The sequence below is a fragment of the Gymnoscopelus microlampas genome (assembly GCF_963454915.1).
Source record: "Gymnoscopelus microlampas genome assembly, chromosome: 7".
Lineage (NCBI taxonomy): Eukaryota > Metazoa > Chordata > Actinopteri > Myctophiformes > Myctophidae > Gymnoscopelus > Gymnoscopelus microlampas.
The window spans coordinates 46,977,983-46,996,837 of NC_139944.1; the positions used below are offsets into that span (position 1 = coordinate 46,977,983).

The window sequence follows — 18,855 nt, forward strand, 5'->3', positions numbered from 1 at the left end:
GGTTTCTAAGTCTTTATTTTCTGAAGAAAATAATAATGATAATAAATATAGCTAATTTTATCCTATTCAGATTTACTATGTTTCAGGGGTTGATTCAGTATAAGAACATGTACTGTAAGTTTCTTTCTCTCAATATGTTGAAAGTTATCCAGTAATATTGATGATTTTAATTGGTGAAGTCAGATTATTTTATTTGTTGCATTTGCAGAAGTGCACTTTGCCATTTTCATCTGGTTTTAACCTCTGAAACCCTAGCTTCCCTATTCTACGGGTGATGAACATTCAGCTAAAATAGCCGATTGCGATGCGACGCGTTGTGAACTTGTAGATCTGCTGTTTTAGCCTGATATTTTGTGTGGAGGGAAATACTATCTATCTACTATAGTGCCTTGGGGGATCCCGGTCAACTAAGTATAGGGTTTAAGTGGTTAAAACAGTTGTATTGATAAAGTTTCATGCAGTTGTCGGAGATGTATTTAGAGATGTATTTGCAAATCAAACAGGAAATGTACTGTATGTTCGATAAGGAATTGCTATTTTGGTCTTTAATGTAATCTCTCAGTACTGTATCCAAATAACTCATCAGTGGATTAATATACATTTTTGTTTAGTTCAAATTGTTAAGATCAAGTAACACAAATTTATACTCTATGTGTGATTCTACAAAGTAAATCGAATGGAATGAAATGTTTCCTGAACATTTTGAATCTGAAATTAGCAAGCATGTACATCAGCTGACTCTTTCTAAACACTTTCAGCGGATGCTGACATTCATGACATTTTTTATTCATGAAAGACAAAATGTTTCCAAATATTCACAGGTTGCTATTGACAAATGAGCTATGTTTGAGGCTCAAGCAAACAATTACTTTTTATAATTTGCAGATATTAGTGGGTAAAACTGCAACATATAATACATATTAAATTATGTAATGTCAAAGATATCAGCATTAATAACAGTTATTAAAAAAAGAAAATCACTGTTGTCTGGCCTGCTAACATTGACATTTTTTGGATCTTGCATTTATAGAGAGATATCCCATGGCACAAATGTAATAAGTATGACTTTACTTCAGAAAAATGCGGAAACATGATTGCCTCAAAATTAAACGATTGGAATTTGTTTGAGCTTAAAAGTACCATGTTTAGGCAACTCAGGTCATTGTATAGTTAACTCAAAATCATTAATTAGGTTGACAATCAAATCTTTCAACTATGTGTTAAGGTGCAACTTGCAGGTTGTATTTTTGTACAATAAACAATGTGGACAAGGCCAAATGTGACTTTCATGAAGAGAGTTTTTGTTTTAAATGAGAACTGAGCAAGTTTGAGCGTTTTTAATTGAACATTTCAGGATTGAGTTATGATGACAAAGTAGGTTTTAACCTCCAAATTCAACTTTAAGCTGTTGAAATGAAGAGAAAGGAGAACTGAATGAGATTTGTTAACACATGATTTCTTTCATCAAGATTTCTTTAATATGTAGAGACAACTGCAATGAAAATGCATTATGTTGGGATGCCAGTGTAAAATGTTATTGATCAATTTACTTAAAATACATACTGTATATACTGGCCATAACTCATTCCTGCTTTGATGACTACTAAGCTAAGACAACTTTCTGGTGAGGAAAGTAATGAAACTAATCCTTTAAGTAACTTTTACTTAAAAGATTACACGTGCAATTATATGTGCAGTTGGCCACTGAAGACCTTTAAGACATGCTTTCAGTGAGGCCCAACAGGAAGAAAGCATTTCTGAGCCAAGTCATGTGAACGTAAGTTGCAGCTACTGTACATAGGAAAATTAGGCAAGAATGTAATTCTGTATCAACTAAACAAAACATTGGTGTTATAGTTTTAACAGTAATGAAGTGGGACTATGGGAGAAGCAACCTGAACAGTGAAATGATCTTAAGCCTGCAGTTTACCGCCTTAGAAGAAACATACAGTGGGATTTTGTGTTTAGATGATCAATTGTTCAGATACAAAAAGGTGAGAGGATGTTATCAGGATGCTGTGATTTAAGTAAATAATGACTTCCATTGTATTGCATGAAAACTACTGTTTTGATGCAATATTTTTGGTTGAAACTTCAGTGAAAATGATGCTGCAATAAAGGTTAAATCAATGTTTGCAAAACATTAATTTTGGATGCATATTCATAATATTGCCCATGGCATTGCTGTGTAGGCAGGACCATTGACAAAGGGACATATCAATATTAATATATCATTAAAAACAATCTATGAAAATGTAGTTTTAAAGTGTTTTTTTAAAATATCTTTATGAATAATCTGGGCATGCATTATTCCTCTTTAATGTAATATGCAGAGTGATACCCTGCCTCTTTTGAAACCTTTCGAAAGATGCAGTTCAAACACTTTGACCCAAAGGTGACATTTAAACTTCAAGAACCACAAGCAGCAGTCTGACATTCATCTTAAAGAAGAAGATTATCACATCAAGGGCTGTGGTAGACAGAGAGACACATTTATATATATATATATATATATATATATATATATATATATATATATATATATAGATATAGATATAGATATAGATATAGATATATAGATATAGATATAGATATAGATATAGATATATATATATATATATATATATATATATATATATATATATATATATATATATATATATATATAGATAGATAGATAGATAGATAGATAGATAGATAGATAGATAGATACTGTAGATAGATACTGTAGATGGATAGATTGATGGGGTTCTCTTTCTGAATACTGCTGCAATTCTTGTTATTCTTATTTTTCGCTTGTTGTAAACTGTATAATGTTTATTATTTTAGCATTATTATTTTTAGTACTATTATTAATATTATTATTATTATTATTATTATTATTAATAATAATAATTCTACTGCAATATCTGAGGAACCAGAACACAAATTACATAACTGTGCACAAGATGTAATATTAACCTTGAACCGTAATGTTTATATATATATATATATATATATATATATATATATATATATATATATATATATAGACACACACAAAATGAAATTAACTTCAAACAGCCTTATTATTATTCTGCCACTGTTAAACACTGTCTTTCAGTTGAGCACAACAGGCCTCACACCTCAGCAGTGGACGACCAGTCAACCCGCCCCCAGCTTCTCCAGGCTCTGCCATCCCCATGGCAACTTATACCGAATGACATTTCACAATACTGTTGTAGTAGGTGGTAGGAGGGGTTTGTTCTTTTAGGGACACATAAAGATGCCCTTATCATTACTTCTCAGCAATTCCGGCTGTACAGGGCCATAGTGCAGCCCACACTTCTTTCTTCAATATCACCAGGGTTTGTATATAGGCTGCCGGCAGCATGCAATCTGTTACAGATGATCTGCTGATGATTGCCATGAGGTAATTGAATGATTGATGGTTTACTTGGATCTCAGCCCTATTCGGCTATTCTTCCAACAGTACATAGCAGGAAGAAATACATACGTTAAATAAACACATACACAAACGTTGATGGAATAATACACACAGCACATCTTATACAGATAATAATGCTTACATGCCATACGCAGTCATTCAATCTTACAGTTATACTTCCACACCAACATACACAAAAGATCCTCAATTCAGATGACCTCATATTCTGCTAAGCCATTGACTTTAAAACTACATAGCAGTACAATGTCAATACAAATACTAATATTACAGAAATGTACAAATATTAGAACGCACATTTTACCATGTTTTCCAAGCACCATTACCAATACCTACACTTTTATAGAATTACCTATTTACCCACAATTAAATTGTATACGGTACACAGTCATACTGAGCATAGGTTTACGTAATTCCAATGTTCGTTAAAAATGCCTTTTGTTTAGTTTAACTTATTTTTTATAAGCTCCTATAGATTAGGTAAACTAATCCACAGCTCGACAGCATGAGAAGAAGCCTTTTTGTTCTTTTTTTTCTCTCTTTTTTTTTACCAGTTACAGTACTGGGTAGTACAGAATCACTTGTGTTAGCGTGTTTGCTGCTCTTGTGTTAACTAAAAGTTTGTCTTTCACTTGCTGGAACCTGCTTTTCAACCTAGGAAAGGTGATGCTGACTGAAAGAAATATAAAAAAGTAATTGCATACTCATAACTTCCAAAAATAATTCATTAGGCCATATTATGGAACAAAAAACAACATTTTGGCAGCAAAACTGCTTTCTTCTGGGGTCAAGATGGTCAACATGCCTCTAGGTGGCATCATTGTCATAGTCATGAGACATACAATATGTTTGCTGTGTAGAAAATAAATATATATGTATAGGCTATGCTTAAATGATGCCTTCATATACACCTAGGCTATATTCAAGTAAAGTATCTTAAATAACCATTAGAATTGGCTGCAATTATTGTTGTATATAATATGTCATCAATGTGTCGATATAATTAACAGTTTAAACTGATTCTGATAGCTCACTGCATGGAGAAATGTGTCCCTGTGCTCTAGATCTAGAAGAATGTAATATTAATAATTTACACTAGGTGCAGTAACAGTGAAATGCATCTTGTAAGAGTCACTGGCAGAAAGGATGGACTATGACCTCTCTCCCCCCCCTCTCTCTCTCTCTCTCTCTCTCTCTCTCTCCTCCCTCTCTCTCTGCGTGCGTGTGTGCGTGCGTGCGTGCCGTGCGTGCAGCAGACCCAGAGAGAGAGAGAGAGAGAGAGAGAGAGAGAGAGAGAGAGAGAGAGAGAGAGAGAGAGAGAGAGAGAGAGAGAGAGAGAGAGAGAGAGAGAGAGAGGGGAGAGAGAGAGAGAGAGAGAGAGAGAGAGAGAGAGAGAGAGAGAGAGAGAGAGAGAGAGAGTGAGTGAGAGTTCCGTCACGCTTTGATCTCGCCGCAAAGCGGGCCGCTATGGGCCGTAGTTCCAAACATTGGAACTTTCTCATTGAGGTAGACAGAGCATTTCCGCATTCAATTATTGCAATGGGAATCTACGCTAGTGTCGTCACTCTCATAGATCACAGCCTGCTGCTGCGTCGTCATTAGGGGGCGGTCCTAACTCTATGGGGCGGTACCTTCAAGTTTTCCACTTCCACATTATTATCTCCTCACACAGATAAACAGACAGACAGTGCAAACAAAGTAAGTTCTTGTCTCAAAATAAAACCACACGGAGCTGAGCCAGCAGACACAACAACACATCCTGTTACAAAACTTATTGGAAATAAAGGTGACATTACACGTTAGCTATACTTGTTTTCTAGCTATTTAAAATATTACATAACATATTTTATTGCCTATTACGATATCTAAACGATACAGTTAGGCATGTTAGGTAACACTGGGTCAGATAGCGCTATCTACACTAACCGTCGTTAGTTGACGTTAGTTGCCTATTATATCAAAACTTTAGATATTCATGGATATAGTGCTGTTATTGCAGTGGCATCATATGGGCTTTTGCTGCTATTTCTCAAATAAATTGTGAGAAAATGCCCCATAATAGGCTATTATATTGTGGAATATTTGTGTGGAGTAATAAGCTTCCACTGGAAAGGAGACAGACAGGCTATACCTCTGTGTGACAAACAGTGTCTTTAAAACTATTTAAAAAAACGAATTTTACACTGGCTTTTAACTAGAGGAATGGACAGCTAGATTTTCCTAATTGTGTTTTATTGCCCATTCTATGTTCTTATTTATTGATTGCATACATTTTGCTAGTTTGCTGTTTTTATGTCTGTGAAGCACTTACAAATGAGGATTATTATTATTATTTATTATATATATCACCTTTAACTTACTTCTATGCTTTTCTGCAGACATACAACAGATCAAGTGATATCTACAGGTAGCTTTACCAAAAGCCCCCACCGACCCCCCCAGACTCAGCTAGTCCTCAGCAATGGCAAGCAGCAAAGAAGATGGTAAGTGAATATCCAAATGTGACTTACTGTTTGCAGCCCACCACACATACAGTATACACGTCATTACCTACCAAGTACAGCTGAAATTCTTAGATTTCAGTGATTCAACTTGTATCTCTGACTCAGACAGATGAGCGGGCACTTAGGAAAGTGACCCCAGCGACATCAGTGCCAATCCTTCTTTAGACCATTTGTTTTGCTCTAGTCTTACTGTGCAGGTCTCTAGGAATGTTGAAGAGAAACAATTCAGCAGCAAATGAACCTTACAATTATTGCAGCCAGGTATCATCTTGTGCAAAAGTATATAATTCTTTATGGATTTTTGGCTGATCATCTCTTGTGCAACAATCACAGATTTGGCAAGATATGCTAAGTACCTAAGTCTAAGTACCCGTATCTTCCGTATTGTTCAATAAAAAGCATTTTAATCTGATACGGGTACTTAGACCCGGGCGTTTTTAACTTGTTACATGCGTGGCCGTGGGGTAAGCACTTTATATTTGAAATCTGAGCGTTTATGTAGATGTACGGGTTGTAAATGGAGACATTTCCAAAACCAGGAACAAGTTGCGCCATGACACTTGTGACAGACGGGCGTCATGTGAACCATGGCTAGGGCCTGGAGCACCACATGAAATGGCTTATACGTTTTCCTGCAGAACATTACGTTCAAAAGTCCCTCAGCTCTCAGAGCAGAGAAAGCATTGAACAAGCCAGCACATGTGGTGTACAGCTGCATAATCTATAGTGCAGAATATACTGTATCTTGACCCATATTTTGGCAATCCATAAACCCTGAGTATGTAGTCTCCCATCAGCTCATTCATATTTGGTTCCAGACTCGGTGAATGTTTATCATATCTCTTTACCATTGTTTTGCGCCTGCCACGCTTCATATTTGTTTGAGCAGAGCAGGCATCTCTCAAAAATTATAAAACATAAGTTGAACACAGTGCTTTGATGTAGTGTCTGTCAGATATAGTCTACAACTACATGAGTTTCCCACCAGGCAGTGCCACTTGACTACATTATGTCCAATACAGGAAACTTGGAAATGGATGCTGCACACATTGGCAGAGATGTGATGTAATTACAACTTGGCACTTTGTTAAATAACAGAAAATGCGCTGGTACAGTGGAAATGCCTTATGTCAGTGGTTTTCAACCAGTGGTCCGGGGACTACCAGTGGTCCTTGGGGGGGGCACCAGGGGGTCCCCAGCAAAATTAGTTAACATAGCGTCAGAATCATTTTAACCACTTAGCTTTGGCTATTCAAAAATAGCAGATATACAAGCTTATAGCACGGCACTTGGTGCCGTGCTATAAGCTTGTATATCTGCTATTTTGAACTTGTAGATCTGCTATTTTTGAAAAATCTCAAAAATGTGTGCATATCTTTGAATATATTTATTTTTTAAAGAGAACCTTTTTAACTCAAATCTTTGCTGAAAAGTAGGATTAAATACAAACAGCATCTGCTGACAGACCCAGATATTTATTCATGCCTCTATGACATTTAACTTTATTAGATCATGGTACAAGCATGCCTATTGTCTCACTGACGCTGATGATATGGTATCTACATTTGGTACAGAATGACGAGGATTTTTTCAGCACAAGATGGTGCTATTAACTTATTAAAAGTACTGCCATAAAAGTAGCAAAGTTCGGTACCCCACCCAGGTACGGTATGTTTGTGCATGTCTGTGATTGGCTAGTTCCGGGTCATAGCCCTGACGGGACGCTTATCCCACAGCCTGGAGGGACGATTACTCTGCGTCTGTGTCAAATTACAGATGGTGGTCGTTTAGAGCAGTAGAAAAAATATTTGTTTTTGTCTATATTGGAATGTGTGTGGGGTGGGGGATGCATGGGGGTCATATTTACTTGTTACATTTCCCATTGGCTAGCATTAGGCTATTTCAAAGAGCTTTTTGCTGTGGCCTCTGCAAACAAAAATGCAGAATCCCTGAGCTTTGCACTGAGGGAATGAAAAAAAGACTGGCCAAGCAGCCAGCAGTGTTCACAGTTAGTCTCATTTTTAGCAAAAGGGTGTGCAGGCAGAAAGCCTGACCAGACAGCAGAGGCACAGAGTCACAGAAGACGGTCTAAGAATTGCTGTCTTGGTAAGAGCCTTTAAACGGTCCATGATTATTTTTTTTAGCGTTATGGTTTAGGTATAAATAAGGGGGCATGGTTTTCCCTCAGTAAAAAGTAGGCCTCTGTTTTTCCTAACCGTGTTGTTGCTGCTTCACAGAGGGTACATCCATCGTCGGCTTGCTCATGGAAACTGGGTCAGATTCATTGTAAATGTTGTACAGCATCTACAACCTTTTTTATACTTAACTACTATAATACTTTGGCATTTTGTTTTTGCACCGGATGCTATTCATCCAGTGCGGCAATACGATATACCATTATATCTACCCAAGATTGGGGCTATGTTTCATCAAGATATTTGTAAAAAAAACGTTTTTGACTGGCCTACATTAAATGTAGACCGAAATTACGAACCAACTAACCTAAATGTACTCAAATTTGAATAGGTCATTTTAGTTCTGTATATACGTATTATTATCTCCTGTGTGTGTGTGTGTGTGTGTGTGTGTGTGTGTGTGTGTGTGTGTGTGTGTGTGTGTGTGTGTGTGTGTGTGTGTGTGTGTGTGTGTGTGTGTGTGTGTGTGTGTGTGTGTGTGTGTGTTAGTTGTGTGCAGACGCGCAACTAATCTCGGAAATTTCTGGACAATCGCGGTGCCAAACATTTCATGCAGTCACTGCCAGTAGTCCACAGAAGGCAACCAGCTTTACATTTTGGCCTTTAACTATTGAACCACAAATTCCCCTGGATTCTAGGATCATGGTTAAACTCTCTAAGGCCACTCCCATTTCTGCCAATTTTGCAAAAAAAAAAAAAAAATTAAATTCATCATACAGCAGCTTCTAGACAGTGTTCAGTCTGGCCAATATTATTTTCCCTCAATGCGTTCTACTTTCAGACCACTAGATGGCAAAATGTGCTCAAATAGTCTGTACTCTGTAGATTCTTCACATAGAGTCTACTCTACTATGTGAATGAAAACTATCTGAATACCAATATTCACTGTAATAAATCAGACTAGGACAGTTCAGCTCAGACTTTGACATTATCTTTCAGTTCATGGGACTGAAGGCTGTCTCTTAAAGTGATCAAGAGCCCCATACTCTGGCCCTCATGTGTTTAGGGCTGTCAAGATAACACATTTAAGTTGACGATTAATTGTCACACTAATAATTGCGATTAACGATTTGATTGTGTTTTTGACATTGACCATTGGAAGATATTAAAAATTACAAAAATTGCACAGGGAAGATAGGTCAAATAACTGAAATAATATACTAAGAAATTACTGACAAGTATTCATTTTATACAAAAAAAAAGGTAAAAATAGCTGAAATAGCTGATGTACAAGCTTACAACACGTCACAAAGTGACACGTTGTAAGCTTGTAGATCAGCTATTTCTGATTTGTTTTTATGTATGAACATTTTTCAACATGGAAACGATTATGACTAAATAATTGCGATTATCTCAAATAATTGCGATTAGACTATTATGTAATAATTGTGACAGGCCTACATGTTTTACCACCTATTCATGTAGGGCGGCTAAGCAAGACTGTGACTTACTGACTTTTATACTTCATAAATATCTCATTCAAAGCAGCAGTGAGCACAGTCAAATTCGGAATAAAATCAAATGAACAAATAGTGTTGCTTTATTTTATTCATGTCTTCAGCGTCACCCCATTTTGGGAAGCCAACATACAACCTATAAATGTGAATAAGAGGCCCTAAGCATAGGGACCACGATAGAGGAAGTTGGACACAGACGTCTGGGTTACACAGATGGCTTTCCTGGGTATCGGCTGTGACTATTTATAATACATAAATGTCAGGCATAAAGGATTTCACTTCCCGTGCGTGCACTGTCAGTGTCTCTGGTTGCCTGTTCATTCTCTTCAGAGATTTTTCCGGAAGAGATTTAAGAGAGATGGGGAGACCTGTTACTGAACAAACACTCTATAGCAATGACTACTATCAGAATATCTTTAGTTTTAACAGCTGTCCACTTGAATGTAGATTCTCTGTTTGTTTGTTTGTTTGTTTGTTTGTTTGTTTGTTTGTTTGTTTGTTTGTTTGTTTGATTGTTTGATTGATTTTTATTAACAGTTTGCAAATAGTACAGTGGTACGATTATACAATGATGCTAAAGGGATAACACAAAAAGCTCTGAGGGCTTATTTCCATTGTGGTCCTGTGTATTCAATTCATCGAGGCATTTAAAGACAATACAATAATATACAAGACATCATCAACACTTGTAGCAATAAAGCGTATTATTTACAGTAAACACTTGGGGGTGGGGGGGGGGGGGGGTCATTTCTGGTGTTAAGCTTAGACGTTAATAGGACCAGTTACCATTTGTAGACAGGTGCTCTTTTATGGCTGTTTTGAAGGAGGGTATTGTGTCACACTTTTTGATGTCTGTTGGTAGTGCTTTCCACATTTTGGTGGCGTAGCAGTAGAACAAATTTGACCCCATGTTTGTGCCGAATCTGAGATCAGTGGAGCTCCCTCTGGTGTTGTGTCTGTGTGTGTCTTTTATGCTATTGAAGTAGTCTGACAAGTACATGGGTATATTCCTGTTTGCTTGTGTATTTTGAAGACCAGGCCCATTGCAAGTTGCTTTAACTCTGTCCTCTACCCCAGTGGTTCTCAAACTTTTTCAGGTCAAGTACCCCTAAATGAATGTGTATTTGGCCGCGGACCCCCATCTGAAAAGATTTTGTGCCAAGGACCCCCATCCAAGATTAAAGTTAAAAATGTAAAAAATATGCAAACATTTTCAAAGAATGTCAAGATTTTTTTGAAAATAGCTGATGTATGTTGGGCCCTGGTGGTCCCCGGACCCCACTTTGAGAACCCCTGCATTAGACCACAGACCACCATAACTCTGAGAGTGTACAAATGGAACCAAATGGACCCGTAAGGGTCCATTTGGTTCCATTTGTACACTCTCAGAGTTACAGCAACATAAGGTTCCATTTGGTTCCTAACTATCCAACATTTATCTGGGTACCCCCTGGAACCCGCTCAAGGACCCCTGGGGGTCCCCGTACCCCACTTTGAGAACCATGGCTCTACCCTGAGCCGTCCCACCCTAGCATAATGAGCAGGGGTTAGGTGAGTTCTGGGTGTGAGGCCTGACCAGTTTGTTTTGAGAGGTCTGCAGTTTGTAGTTTTCTTTCTCCTGGATTTCTATTCATTGCCACATCTAGGGTTTCTAGTATCTATTATTAGATGAGTGGAACACATTGTTGCCTTGTTGCACACACATGCACCTTGGTTCTCAGCTGTTGTGCTGAACACAACAGATTGTGTCGGGCCTTTCCCCTGGCTGTCATACTGGATACTTTGGTCTGCAATGCCTTCCTCTGCCACTGTTTGTATTCGAATCAGCCATCATGGGGGAAGCTCGCTCATCCCACGGTTGCTGGGGCAACCGAGGAGGGATGGCCCCCCTGTTTGCGCGAGGGAAGCCTTGGGCAGCCTTTCATCTGGCCCCTGTGGGGCCTGACTGACTGACTGCTGCTGCTGGCCTGATGCTGGCTGGGAGGAGGAGGAGGAGCCAACTCTGCAGATGGGATTTTATACAGGCCCAGCGTGGACCCTGCTGCTGCTGCTGCTGCTCTGCCACCCCAGACTGACTGAGAGAGAGCACTTTCGTCACAGGAGCTGCTCCTCTGCTCTCTCCCTCTCTCTGCCGGCTGTTCTGTTCTGTTCTGCAGCTCTCTGACTCACTGCGCTCGAATCGTAACGGCGGCACGATGTCATCCCCCTGCTCGAGCAAGGGACAAGGGAACCCCAAGCCCAAATCCCCCTTGCGCAAGAGGGGCAGCCTGCAGAGCACCACCAGCCCTGGTGAGTGGAAGTGTGTGTGTGTGTGTGTGTGTGTGTGTGTGTGTGTGTGTGTGTGTGTGTGTGTGTGTGTGTGTGTGTGTGTGTGTGTGTGTGTGTGTGTGTGTGTGTGTGTGTGTGTGTGTTTGGGGTGGTGGTGGTGGTGGTGGGGATGTGGGATTTCAAAGAAACATTAAGTTGTGGGGTTCTGGAGTCAGACAGATGCACACATTCCTGTGCATGTGATGTTCAGGAATTCAAGCTCTTCTTCACACACACACACACACACAACAGTGGGAAAAGTGACACTCTGTTTGACCAATGTGGAGATTTGTGGTCTTATGAATGAACGCTGAACAACAAGCTTCGTTAATTACTGAACTATTTCAATTATTCATAGTTAAAAATATGTTCATCATTTTTATACAGTAAGTTCATGCTAAAAGTTATGTGTCTTCCGTAAAAAAAACATATATGTTAATTAACCACTTACACCTTAGTGTCTCTATTCTGGGATGAATATTTTGGGGAAATTGCTGTACAAGCTTTTTGTGTTTTGAGCCTAGTTGAGCCCCAGACTATCCCATAGAGTATGTTCTCAGAGTCCGTTCAATCACTGAAGACTGCTACAGTATGTGGAAATAGTATGTTGTATCCCTGATCTCTACATTACACACTCGATATTTGCACAGAAGCAAAATGTTTTGACCACTTCCAACTAGTCCCTATAGATTAACAGCTTTCTGCTGTTTGTTGTCAGCAGGCAGAGGATGTTGGATTGAGAAGATGGCAATGTGGTGGACAGCCATCAGTGGGGCCCAATAGCCTCAATTTATGAATGCTTAGCTGCGTGTGGGGTGTCGCGCATCGAGAATAGCAGATTCACACAACATGTCGTGAGCTTATAGATTGCCTACTATCAGTGTGTGACACCCGCACGCAACTAATTATAACTCGGGCATCGGCCTTCGCTTTTGTAGCCAGAACGGTTTATCAAGGCTCTGTCTTATATGGCCTCTCTCCTCCTCGTGGACTGGGTTTGGAGTGGACACCCCTTTATCTCGTGCCATCAACTCCACAATGGCCTCTCCAACTGTTTGGTCAAGCCATGTTATCTTTGTGGAGGGGACTATATAAGCAACCACGTGTTTTTTTTTCCTTCCCTTTTTACATTTTGTTTCCTGTGTTCCACTCTATCAACCAGTCTATCAATCACTTGTATCTGTTAGGCCGGACCCATAAAATCTCATTGTGAAATGGATTGGACTCCTCGTCCCACCTCTCAATGTTTGTAACCTTTGGACTTTTGGAATGAAACTGTCGAAAAGTTAGTTTCTTTCACATTCTTAATCCATTGTTGCGGATTTTTGTTGTATGAACAACATTGCTAGTGGAGCAGGCTGTTGACCTCCTGGCAGCCTTCCTGTTGCCATTATGGGGGTGTCAGATGTCAGATAATTCAACGATCAGTTTACTAAATACTCTCTGATACGCACCTTGACAATAGTGGGAGGCATTGAACACACACGCGCGCACACACACGCACACACGCACACGCACAGAGAAATGCTGTCCCACTCACTAACCATGCCTGTGGGCTCTAGGCCTCATCACTTGAATTAAATAAAAAAATTAACAATTATGCTATTCAGTCTTGAAACATTAACGTTGAAAGTGTAAAATGTTTATGAATGCCAGTACTTTATATGTTTACAAGTTATTGTAATAATAAGAGTAAAAACATACATACATTACTGTGATAATAAGAGTAAAAACAAACACACATACATACATACATTACTGTGATTAGTGTCAGGAGCTTCTCCTCCGCCAATAGGAAATTTGGGTTTCCTTTGAATTTAGACTGATACATACATCAACATACGTCAATGCTCCACTGGGATTAGCTTTGAAGTTAATGGTATTTTTTTTGCTTCATTGTTCAAGGCACCCACAGTTAGCTGCTTAGCCAAGCAGTTAATCCACACTGCAACGTGTTGTTTCGGATCTCATTTAATTAAAAACCTTAAAATCTAATTTGTACGTTTGTTGTACAACCTGATTTTCAGCTGAATTATTTTTATTTTTAGCGAGTGACACTGTAAATTAGGCTTTAGTATATTTTCGAGTAACGTTCAATGTTAAATGTTTGAAAAGGCTGCATGAGCCGCACACAGGCAGTAACACGCATCCACACACACATACCGTATGATGTGTGTACCAAAGCAACCCGTCTCTGCAGCAGTGATAAATAACTTAGAGGTCTCTCCTCTTGCGCAGTCATTTAAGACCCCCTCAATTAGCCGCTTGGCTGAGCCCTCTGCACTCACCGGCCGTCATAGGAACCATATTTGGGCCGCCCTTCTTTTTGTGTGCTTTTTCTCAGATAATTCTGAGAATAAACAGCAAAACTACTCGGTATATGCAGTGAGATTCACATTCACATGCAAATTCCTTGATCTGAAGTGACACACCACAGTATAATAATTGCATACTGTACATAGTTATCTCCATATCTGCATCACTGCTCCTGTATGGTCCTTCTGGCAGGAATATAGCTACGCATGTGTAAGAATGAAAGATTCTTTCACTTTTGACAAAAATTTGTCAATGTGGTTGAAAGAGCTCTGTTACACAACAGTGTTTGTTTACATCCCTTAATATGCTGCTGGAGCATTGATTATTCCCGCCTGTGTTTTTCTCTGGAGTCCCTCACTCCGCCTACAGGCAAGTTTTCCTCCACCAGGCCCATTGCTGCATCACAGAAAAGCAGGCTATGTATGTACTGTACTGTAACAGACTAGGAGGTTCAGGGCTCTAGCAATATGACGTAATAATGTAGTGTTAACAGTGTGTGCTGATGGGGGAGGAGGGAACACCTTCTCCCGGCATTATTCACTCTCTTGCATCCTGGGTGGGATGTGTGACATGATGCTGAACATAAAAACCCATGACTCTGCTTTCTTTTTACCTCACTTGATCCAATTTCACGTCAATGGTGGTTAAATCTGATAGTTATAGCTTCACTGAAAATATCATGTGCATTACATTATCTAGTAGTCTATCTGGTCATGTGCATTATAATATAATGCACATGATAACGCTTTCTGTGAAACTCTGCAACCAGATGGACTGATTGCAGTGGTACTGTACTTAAGTATAATTTAGAGGTATTTTTACTTTACTGGAGTATTTCCAATTTTCTATACTTTTACCTCTACTCCACTACATCTCAGAGGCGAATATTGTACTTTTACTTTTACTTCAATTATTTGAAAACTTAAGTTACTAGTTACTTTGTAGATTTGGATTATTATTACAAAACATGCATTAACCACTTTAGCCTCATATATACTTCGGCTATTAGCCGATCTACAGGCTCATAACCCGTCGTGATGCGACGTGTTGTGAGCTTGTAGATCTGCTGTTTTCAAACGATTTGTATACGTATAATTGAACTTGTGAAATGGGACATTCTGCATAATGAGTAATTTTACTTTTGGTACTTTAAGTATATTTTGATGCCAATACTTTTATACTTTTACTCAAGTACATTTTAAATACAGAACTTTTATTTCTATTTCTATGTCTAGATTGTGGTATTGATACTTTTACTTAAGTAAAAAAAAGAATCAGTACTTTTTCCACCACTGCTTGATTCTATTAATCTGGTTATAGCTTCACCGAAAATGTTATCGTGTGCATCATATCAGCTGCTGAACAGTGGGAACACAGCTGTCAGCATGAAGTATAGGGTACACTGTAGCTCTCCATTAACCGTTTGTTTGTCATACTGTGGACTTTGGCACGCAGACTGGAATGATTGAGCCCCTCTCCCCTGTCTTCCCCCGTGGACCTCAGTGATGCGGCTGCGGGTGCAGGGACGTGCACAGATAGACTCTAGAGAGTCTCTAGAGTCTACAGATAGACTCCCTTTCTTCAACAGGGGGTCCGGGACCCCTAGGGGATCCTCAGAGTTACTACAGGGGGTCCGCCAAATCTTTATGTGATATGATTTTTCTTTTTACCATAACCACTCGAAACCTAGCATCCCAGGCTTTTCTGAGGAGAACTTTAGCCAAAAATAGCAGATCTACAAGCCCACAACGCCTCGCGCTGTGAGGCGTTGTGGGCTTGTAGATCGGCTATTTTTGACAAAGAGGTATAGGTGTAGAGGGAAAAAAGAGCAGACCAAGTAAACAAAAAAAAGTATAATTTACTTGAGCACCTGCCCCTCAAAATGTCTGTGCACGCCACTGCGGCTGCGGGTGTAACGTAAGCATGCAGTTATCCACTCCCGACAGACAACCTGTCACAGTTCTTCGTAGTTCATTCATAACCTACAGTACAGTACCGCTCTTTGAAGTTTTACAGAGAGCCGGCTGAGCTGACTGAACGCTCTCTCACAGCTGGGAGGGAGACTGTGATATGGTAGGGTAGGTGATTGATTAATTTGATTGAATACTTTTATTAGTCAGAATGTAAACAGCTCGTGGTCCAGTAAGACATTAACTCATTCACTGCCTGAATTATTTCTGGCCGCGTTTGCCCACTGCCAAGATTTTTCATTGAAAAAAAGAAAGTACTCAGGAGCCGAGATACAGCATTTTTAAGTTTTAAGTTAACAAGGAAGTGGATGGGAGTCTAGATCTTCGAAAAATCATATATCCTTGGTCTTTGGGTAAAAAATAAAAAAATAAAAAGTTGTTTTAGTCGTTCTAAGCAGGGAATGAGTCAATGCTAAAAAGAACACAAAAATGTCCTGGGGACTTGTTTCCATTGTGGTCCTGTGTATTCAATTAATCATAATTAACACAATAATACATGTCATCAACAAAAACACTATGCAAAAAAGAGATGGGAAAATTACATTTGTCTCCCCTTGTGGTCTCCTGTTTTCAGGCCTGTTTTGAAAGAAACCAGTGTTAATACAGACTGTAACTTACAGTGTTATTACAGGAGTATGACATTCCTGTTGCTTTTTGAAACATAGCCTAAATCAGTGGTTCTCAAACTTTTTCATGTCAAGGACCCCCAAATTGACACTTATTAGCATGCGGACCCCCATTTGAAAAGATATGCCAGGGACCCCCCATAAGAGAAGATTTTTTACGGCTCTAGCAGTGATTCTCAACCATTTTAATTTCAAGGACCCCCAGTTTTACATGCATTAGGGCTACGGACCCCCATTTAATGGCATTTCTATCACTTTTTATATTTTGACATACATTTTACAATTTCTATTGTAAAATCTATGTCAATTTAACTCTTGAGTGTGTACAAATGTATTTGTACACTCTCAGAGTTACAGACCCATAAGGGTCCATTTGGTGCCTAATCTATCATTTAGCTTGGGACCCCCTGGAACTCCCTCAAGGACCCCTGGGGGTCCCCGGACCCCACTTTGAGAACCAACGGCCTAAATGTCAGAACCTTGTTATTTTAGTATGTTACACACTTAAAAACAATTGTGTATTTTTTGAAGTGTTTGCTAGGGGCAACATTTGTCATTAGTCTATTTACTGTCAAATATGTTTGCTCTAGTTGCAGTATATCATGATAATACTGCAACTGACTTCCCCCTGTCACCACTAGAGGGAGTCTCTGGTCATGACAGCGAGTCTGTTTTATTAATGCATGTCCTCAAGTATTCTGCAGTCAGACATGACTGAGTGAGCACAAGCTGGGTCTGTGCTTGGACGGAACATTCCAGGGCTTTCTTCTTCTTCTAAGAATAGCCATGGGTCTGTCAGTGTGACAGAAAAAAACTCTGTCTGCCCTGGAAAAGGGATTTTGGAGAACCAGAAACCCAAGTCTATGGCTATTACACTGAGGCAGGTGGAGCTGGGGGGGTAACCAGATAGCCAACAGTCCACACACACACACGCACACACACGCACACGCGCACACACACACACACACGCACGCACGCACGCACACGCACACAGTACACAGTACACACATGCACACAATACACACTTTAACTACCGTAGAGGCTCAACTACACAAGGCATGGCCATGGGACACTCCCTACCCCCGCTGATGGATTTGTAGGCTGACAGACAGTTTATGTGGATGTTTATGATGGCTCTCATCTAAGAGGCACAGCAAAGCATACTGATATGGCTGTAATGAGCATAAGCTTCCCATTTAATCCCATTCATTTGACTACTGGTAAATGTGTATCAGCTGGTGTGTCTTGCTCTGTCAGTGAGCCTTCTGTGACATTACAGGCCAACGTACTGAAGGCCCCTTCCAGTTAAAGGCCTGCTTCCTGTTGTCGTCGTTGTCATTGTTCACTTTCTTTTTTTCCCCGTTACAAACACCTGCATGGTACGCATGATTGGGTGTGCGTACATAAACACAAATCCACCACACGCACTCATACTACAGGGAGTTGGATACTACAGGGAGTTGGACGATATGAAGATTTCATGTCACGATTATTGTGACCAAAATAATTGCGTTTTACGATATTATTGCGATAACAAAAAATATGCTTAAAACTCTTAAAATGCCACTTTTTTTTAACCACTTCTTGAACCCCAGCATCCATAGTCTGGGGTGGAAAATAGCCGATCTACAAGCTCACAACAAGCTCTAGAGGGTTTAAGTGGTACCGGATATGCAGCTCGGCAAATGTGAATTGGTCCCAGTTTCACTATAGATTTTAATCTCTGCGATACGATTATTGTGAGCGTTTTTTTTATCACGATAAACGATAAGCACGATTATCGTCTCTCATCCCTAATCGCAGGTTGCTGCACATCAGCTCCCTGGGGTTAAACTGCACATTTCTAGGAGGGCAAAGCAGACAACCTGGCTCTGCACACATTTATGAGCTTGTAGATCATTCATTTGTAGTATTTATAGCAAGTATAAATCAGGCTTCACTGTCTCCATGACATGTAGGACTTTTGCCGACGCTTGTGGGGTTGAGTTATAGGGCTTTTTGGTTTGCGCGATGATGGGTGATAATAACGAGCGAG

The 18,855-nt window shown here is 39.6% G+C and overlaps 1 protein-coding gene across 3 annotated transcripts in view; it reads left to right on the plus strand.

The window, feature by feature from the left end:
* Positions 1 to 5,830: 5,830 nt before the first annotated feature.
* The window catches only part of ampd2a (adenosine monophosphate deaminase 2a), a gene marked incomplete at its 5' end in the record, with an annotated part of 57,569 nt that continues 44,544 nt past the window's right edge, over positions 5,831 to 18,855 (plus strand). For 2 of the 3 annotated variants that reach the window (XM_084062351.1, XM_084062352.1), the window contains one exon: positions 5,831 to 5,928. In XM_084062351.1, coding sequence (XP_083918477.1) covers positions 5,907 to 5,928 — 22 coding nt within the window. Of the gene's footprint in view, positions 5,929 to 11,796; positions 11,891 to 18,855 lie in introns of those variants that run through there. The other variant, XM_084062350.1, reaches the window with a different exon arrangement.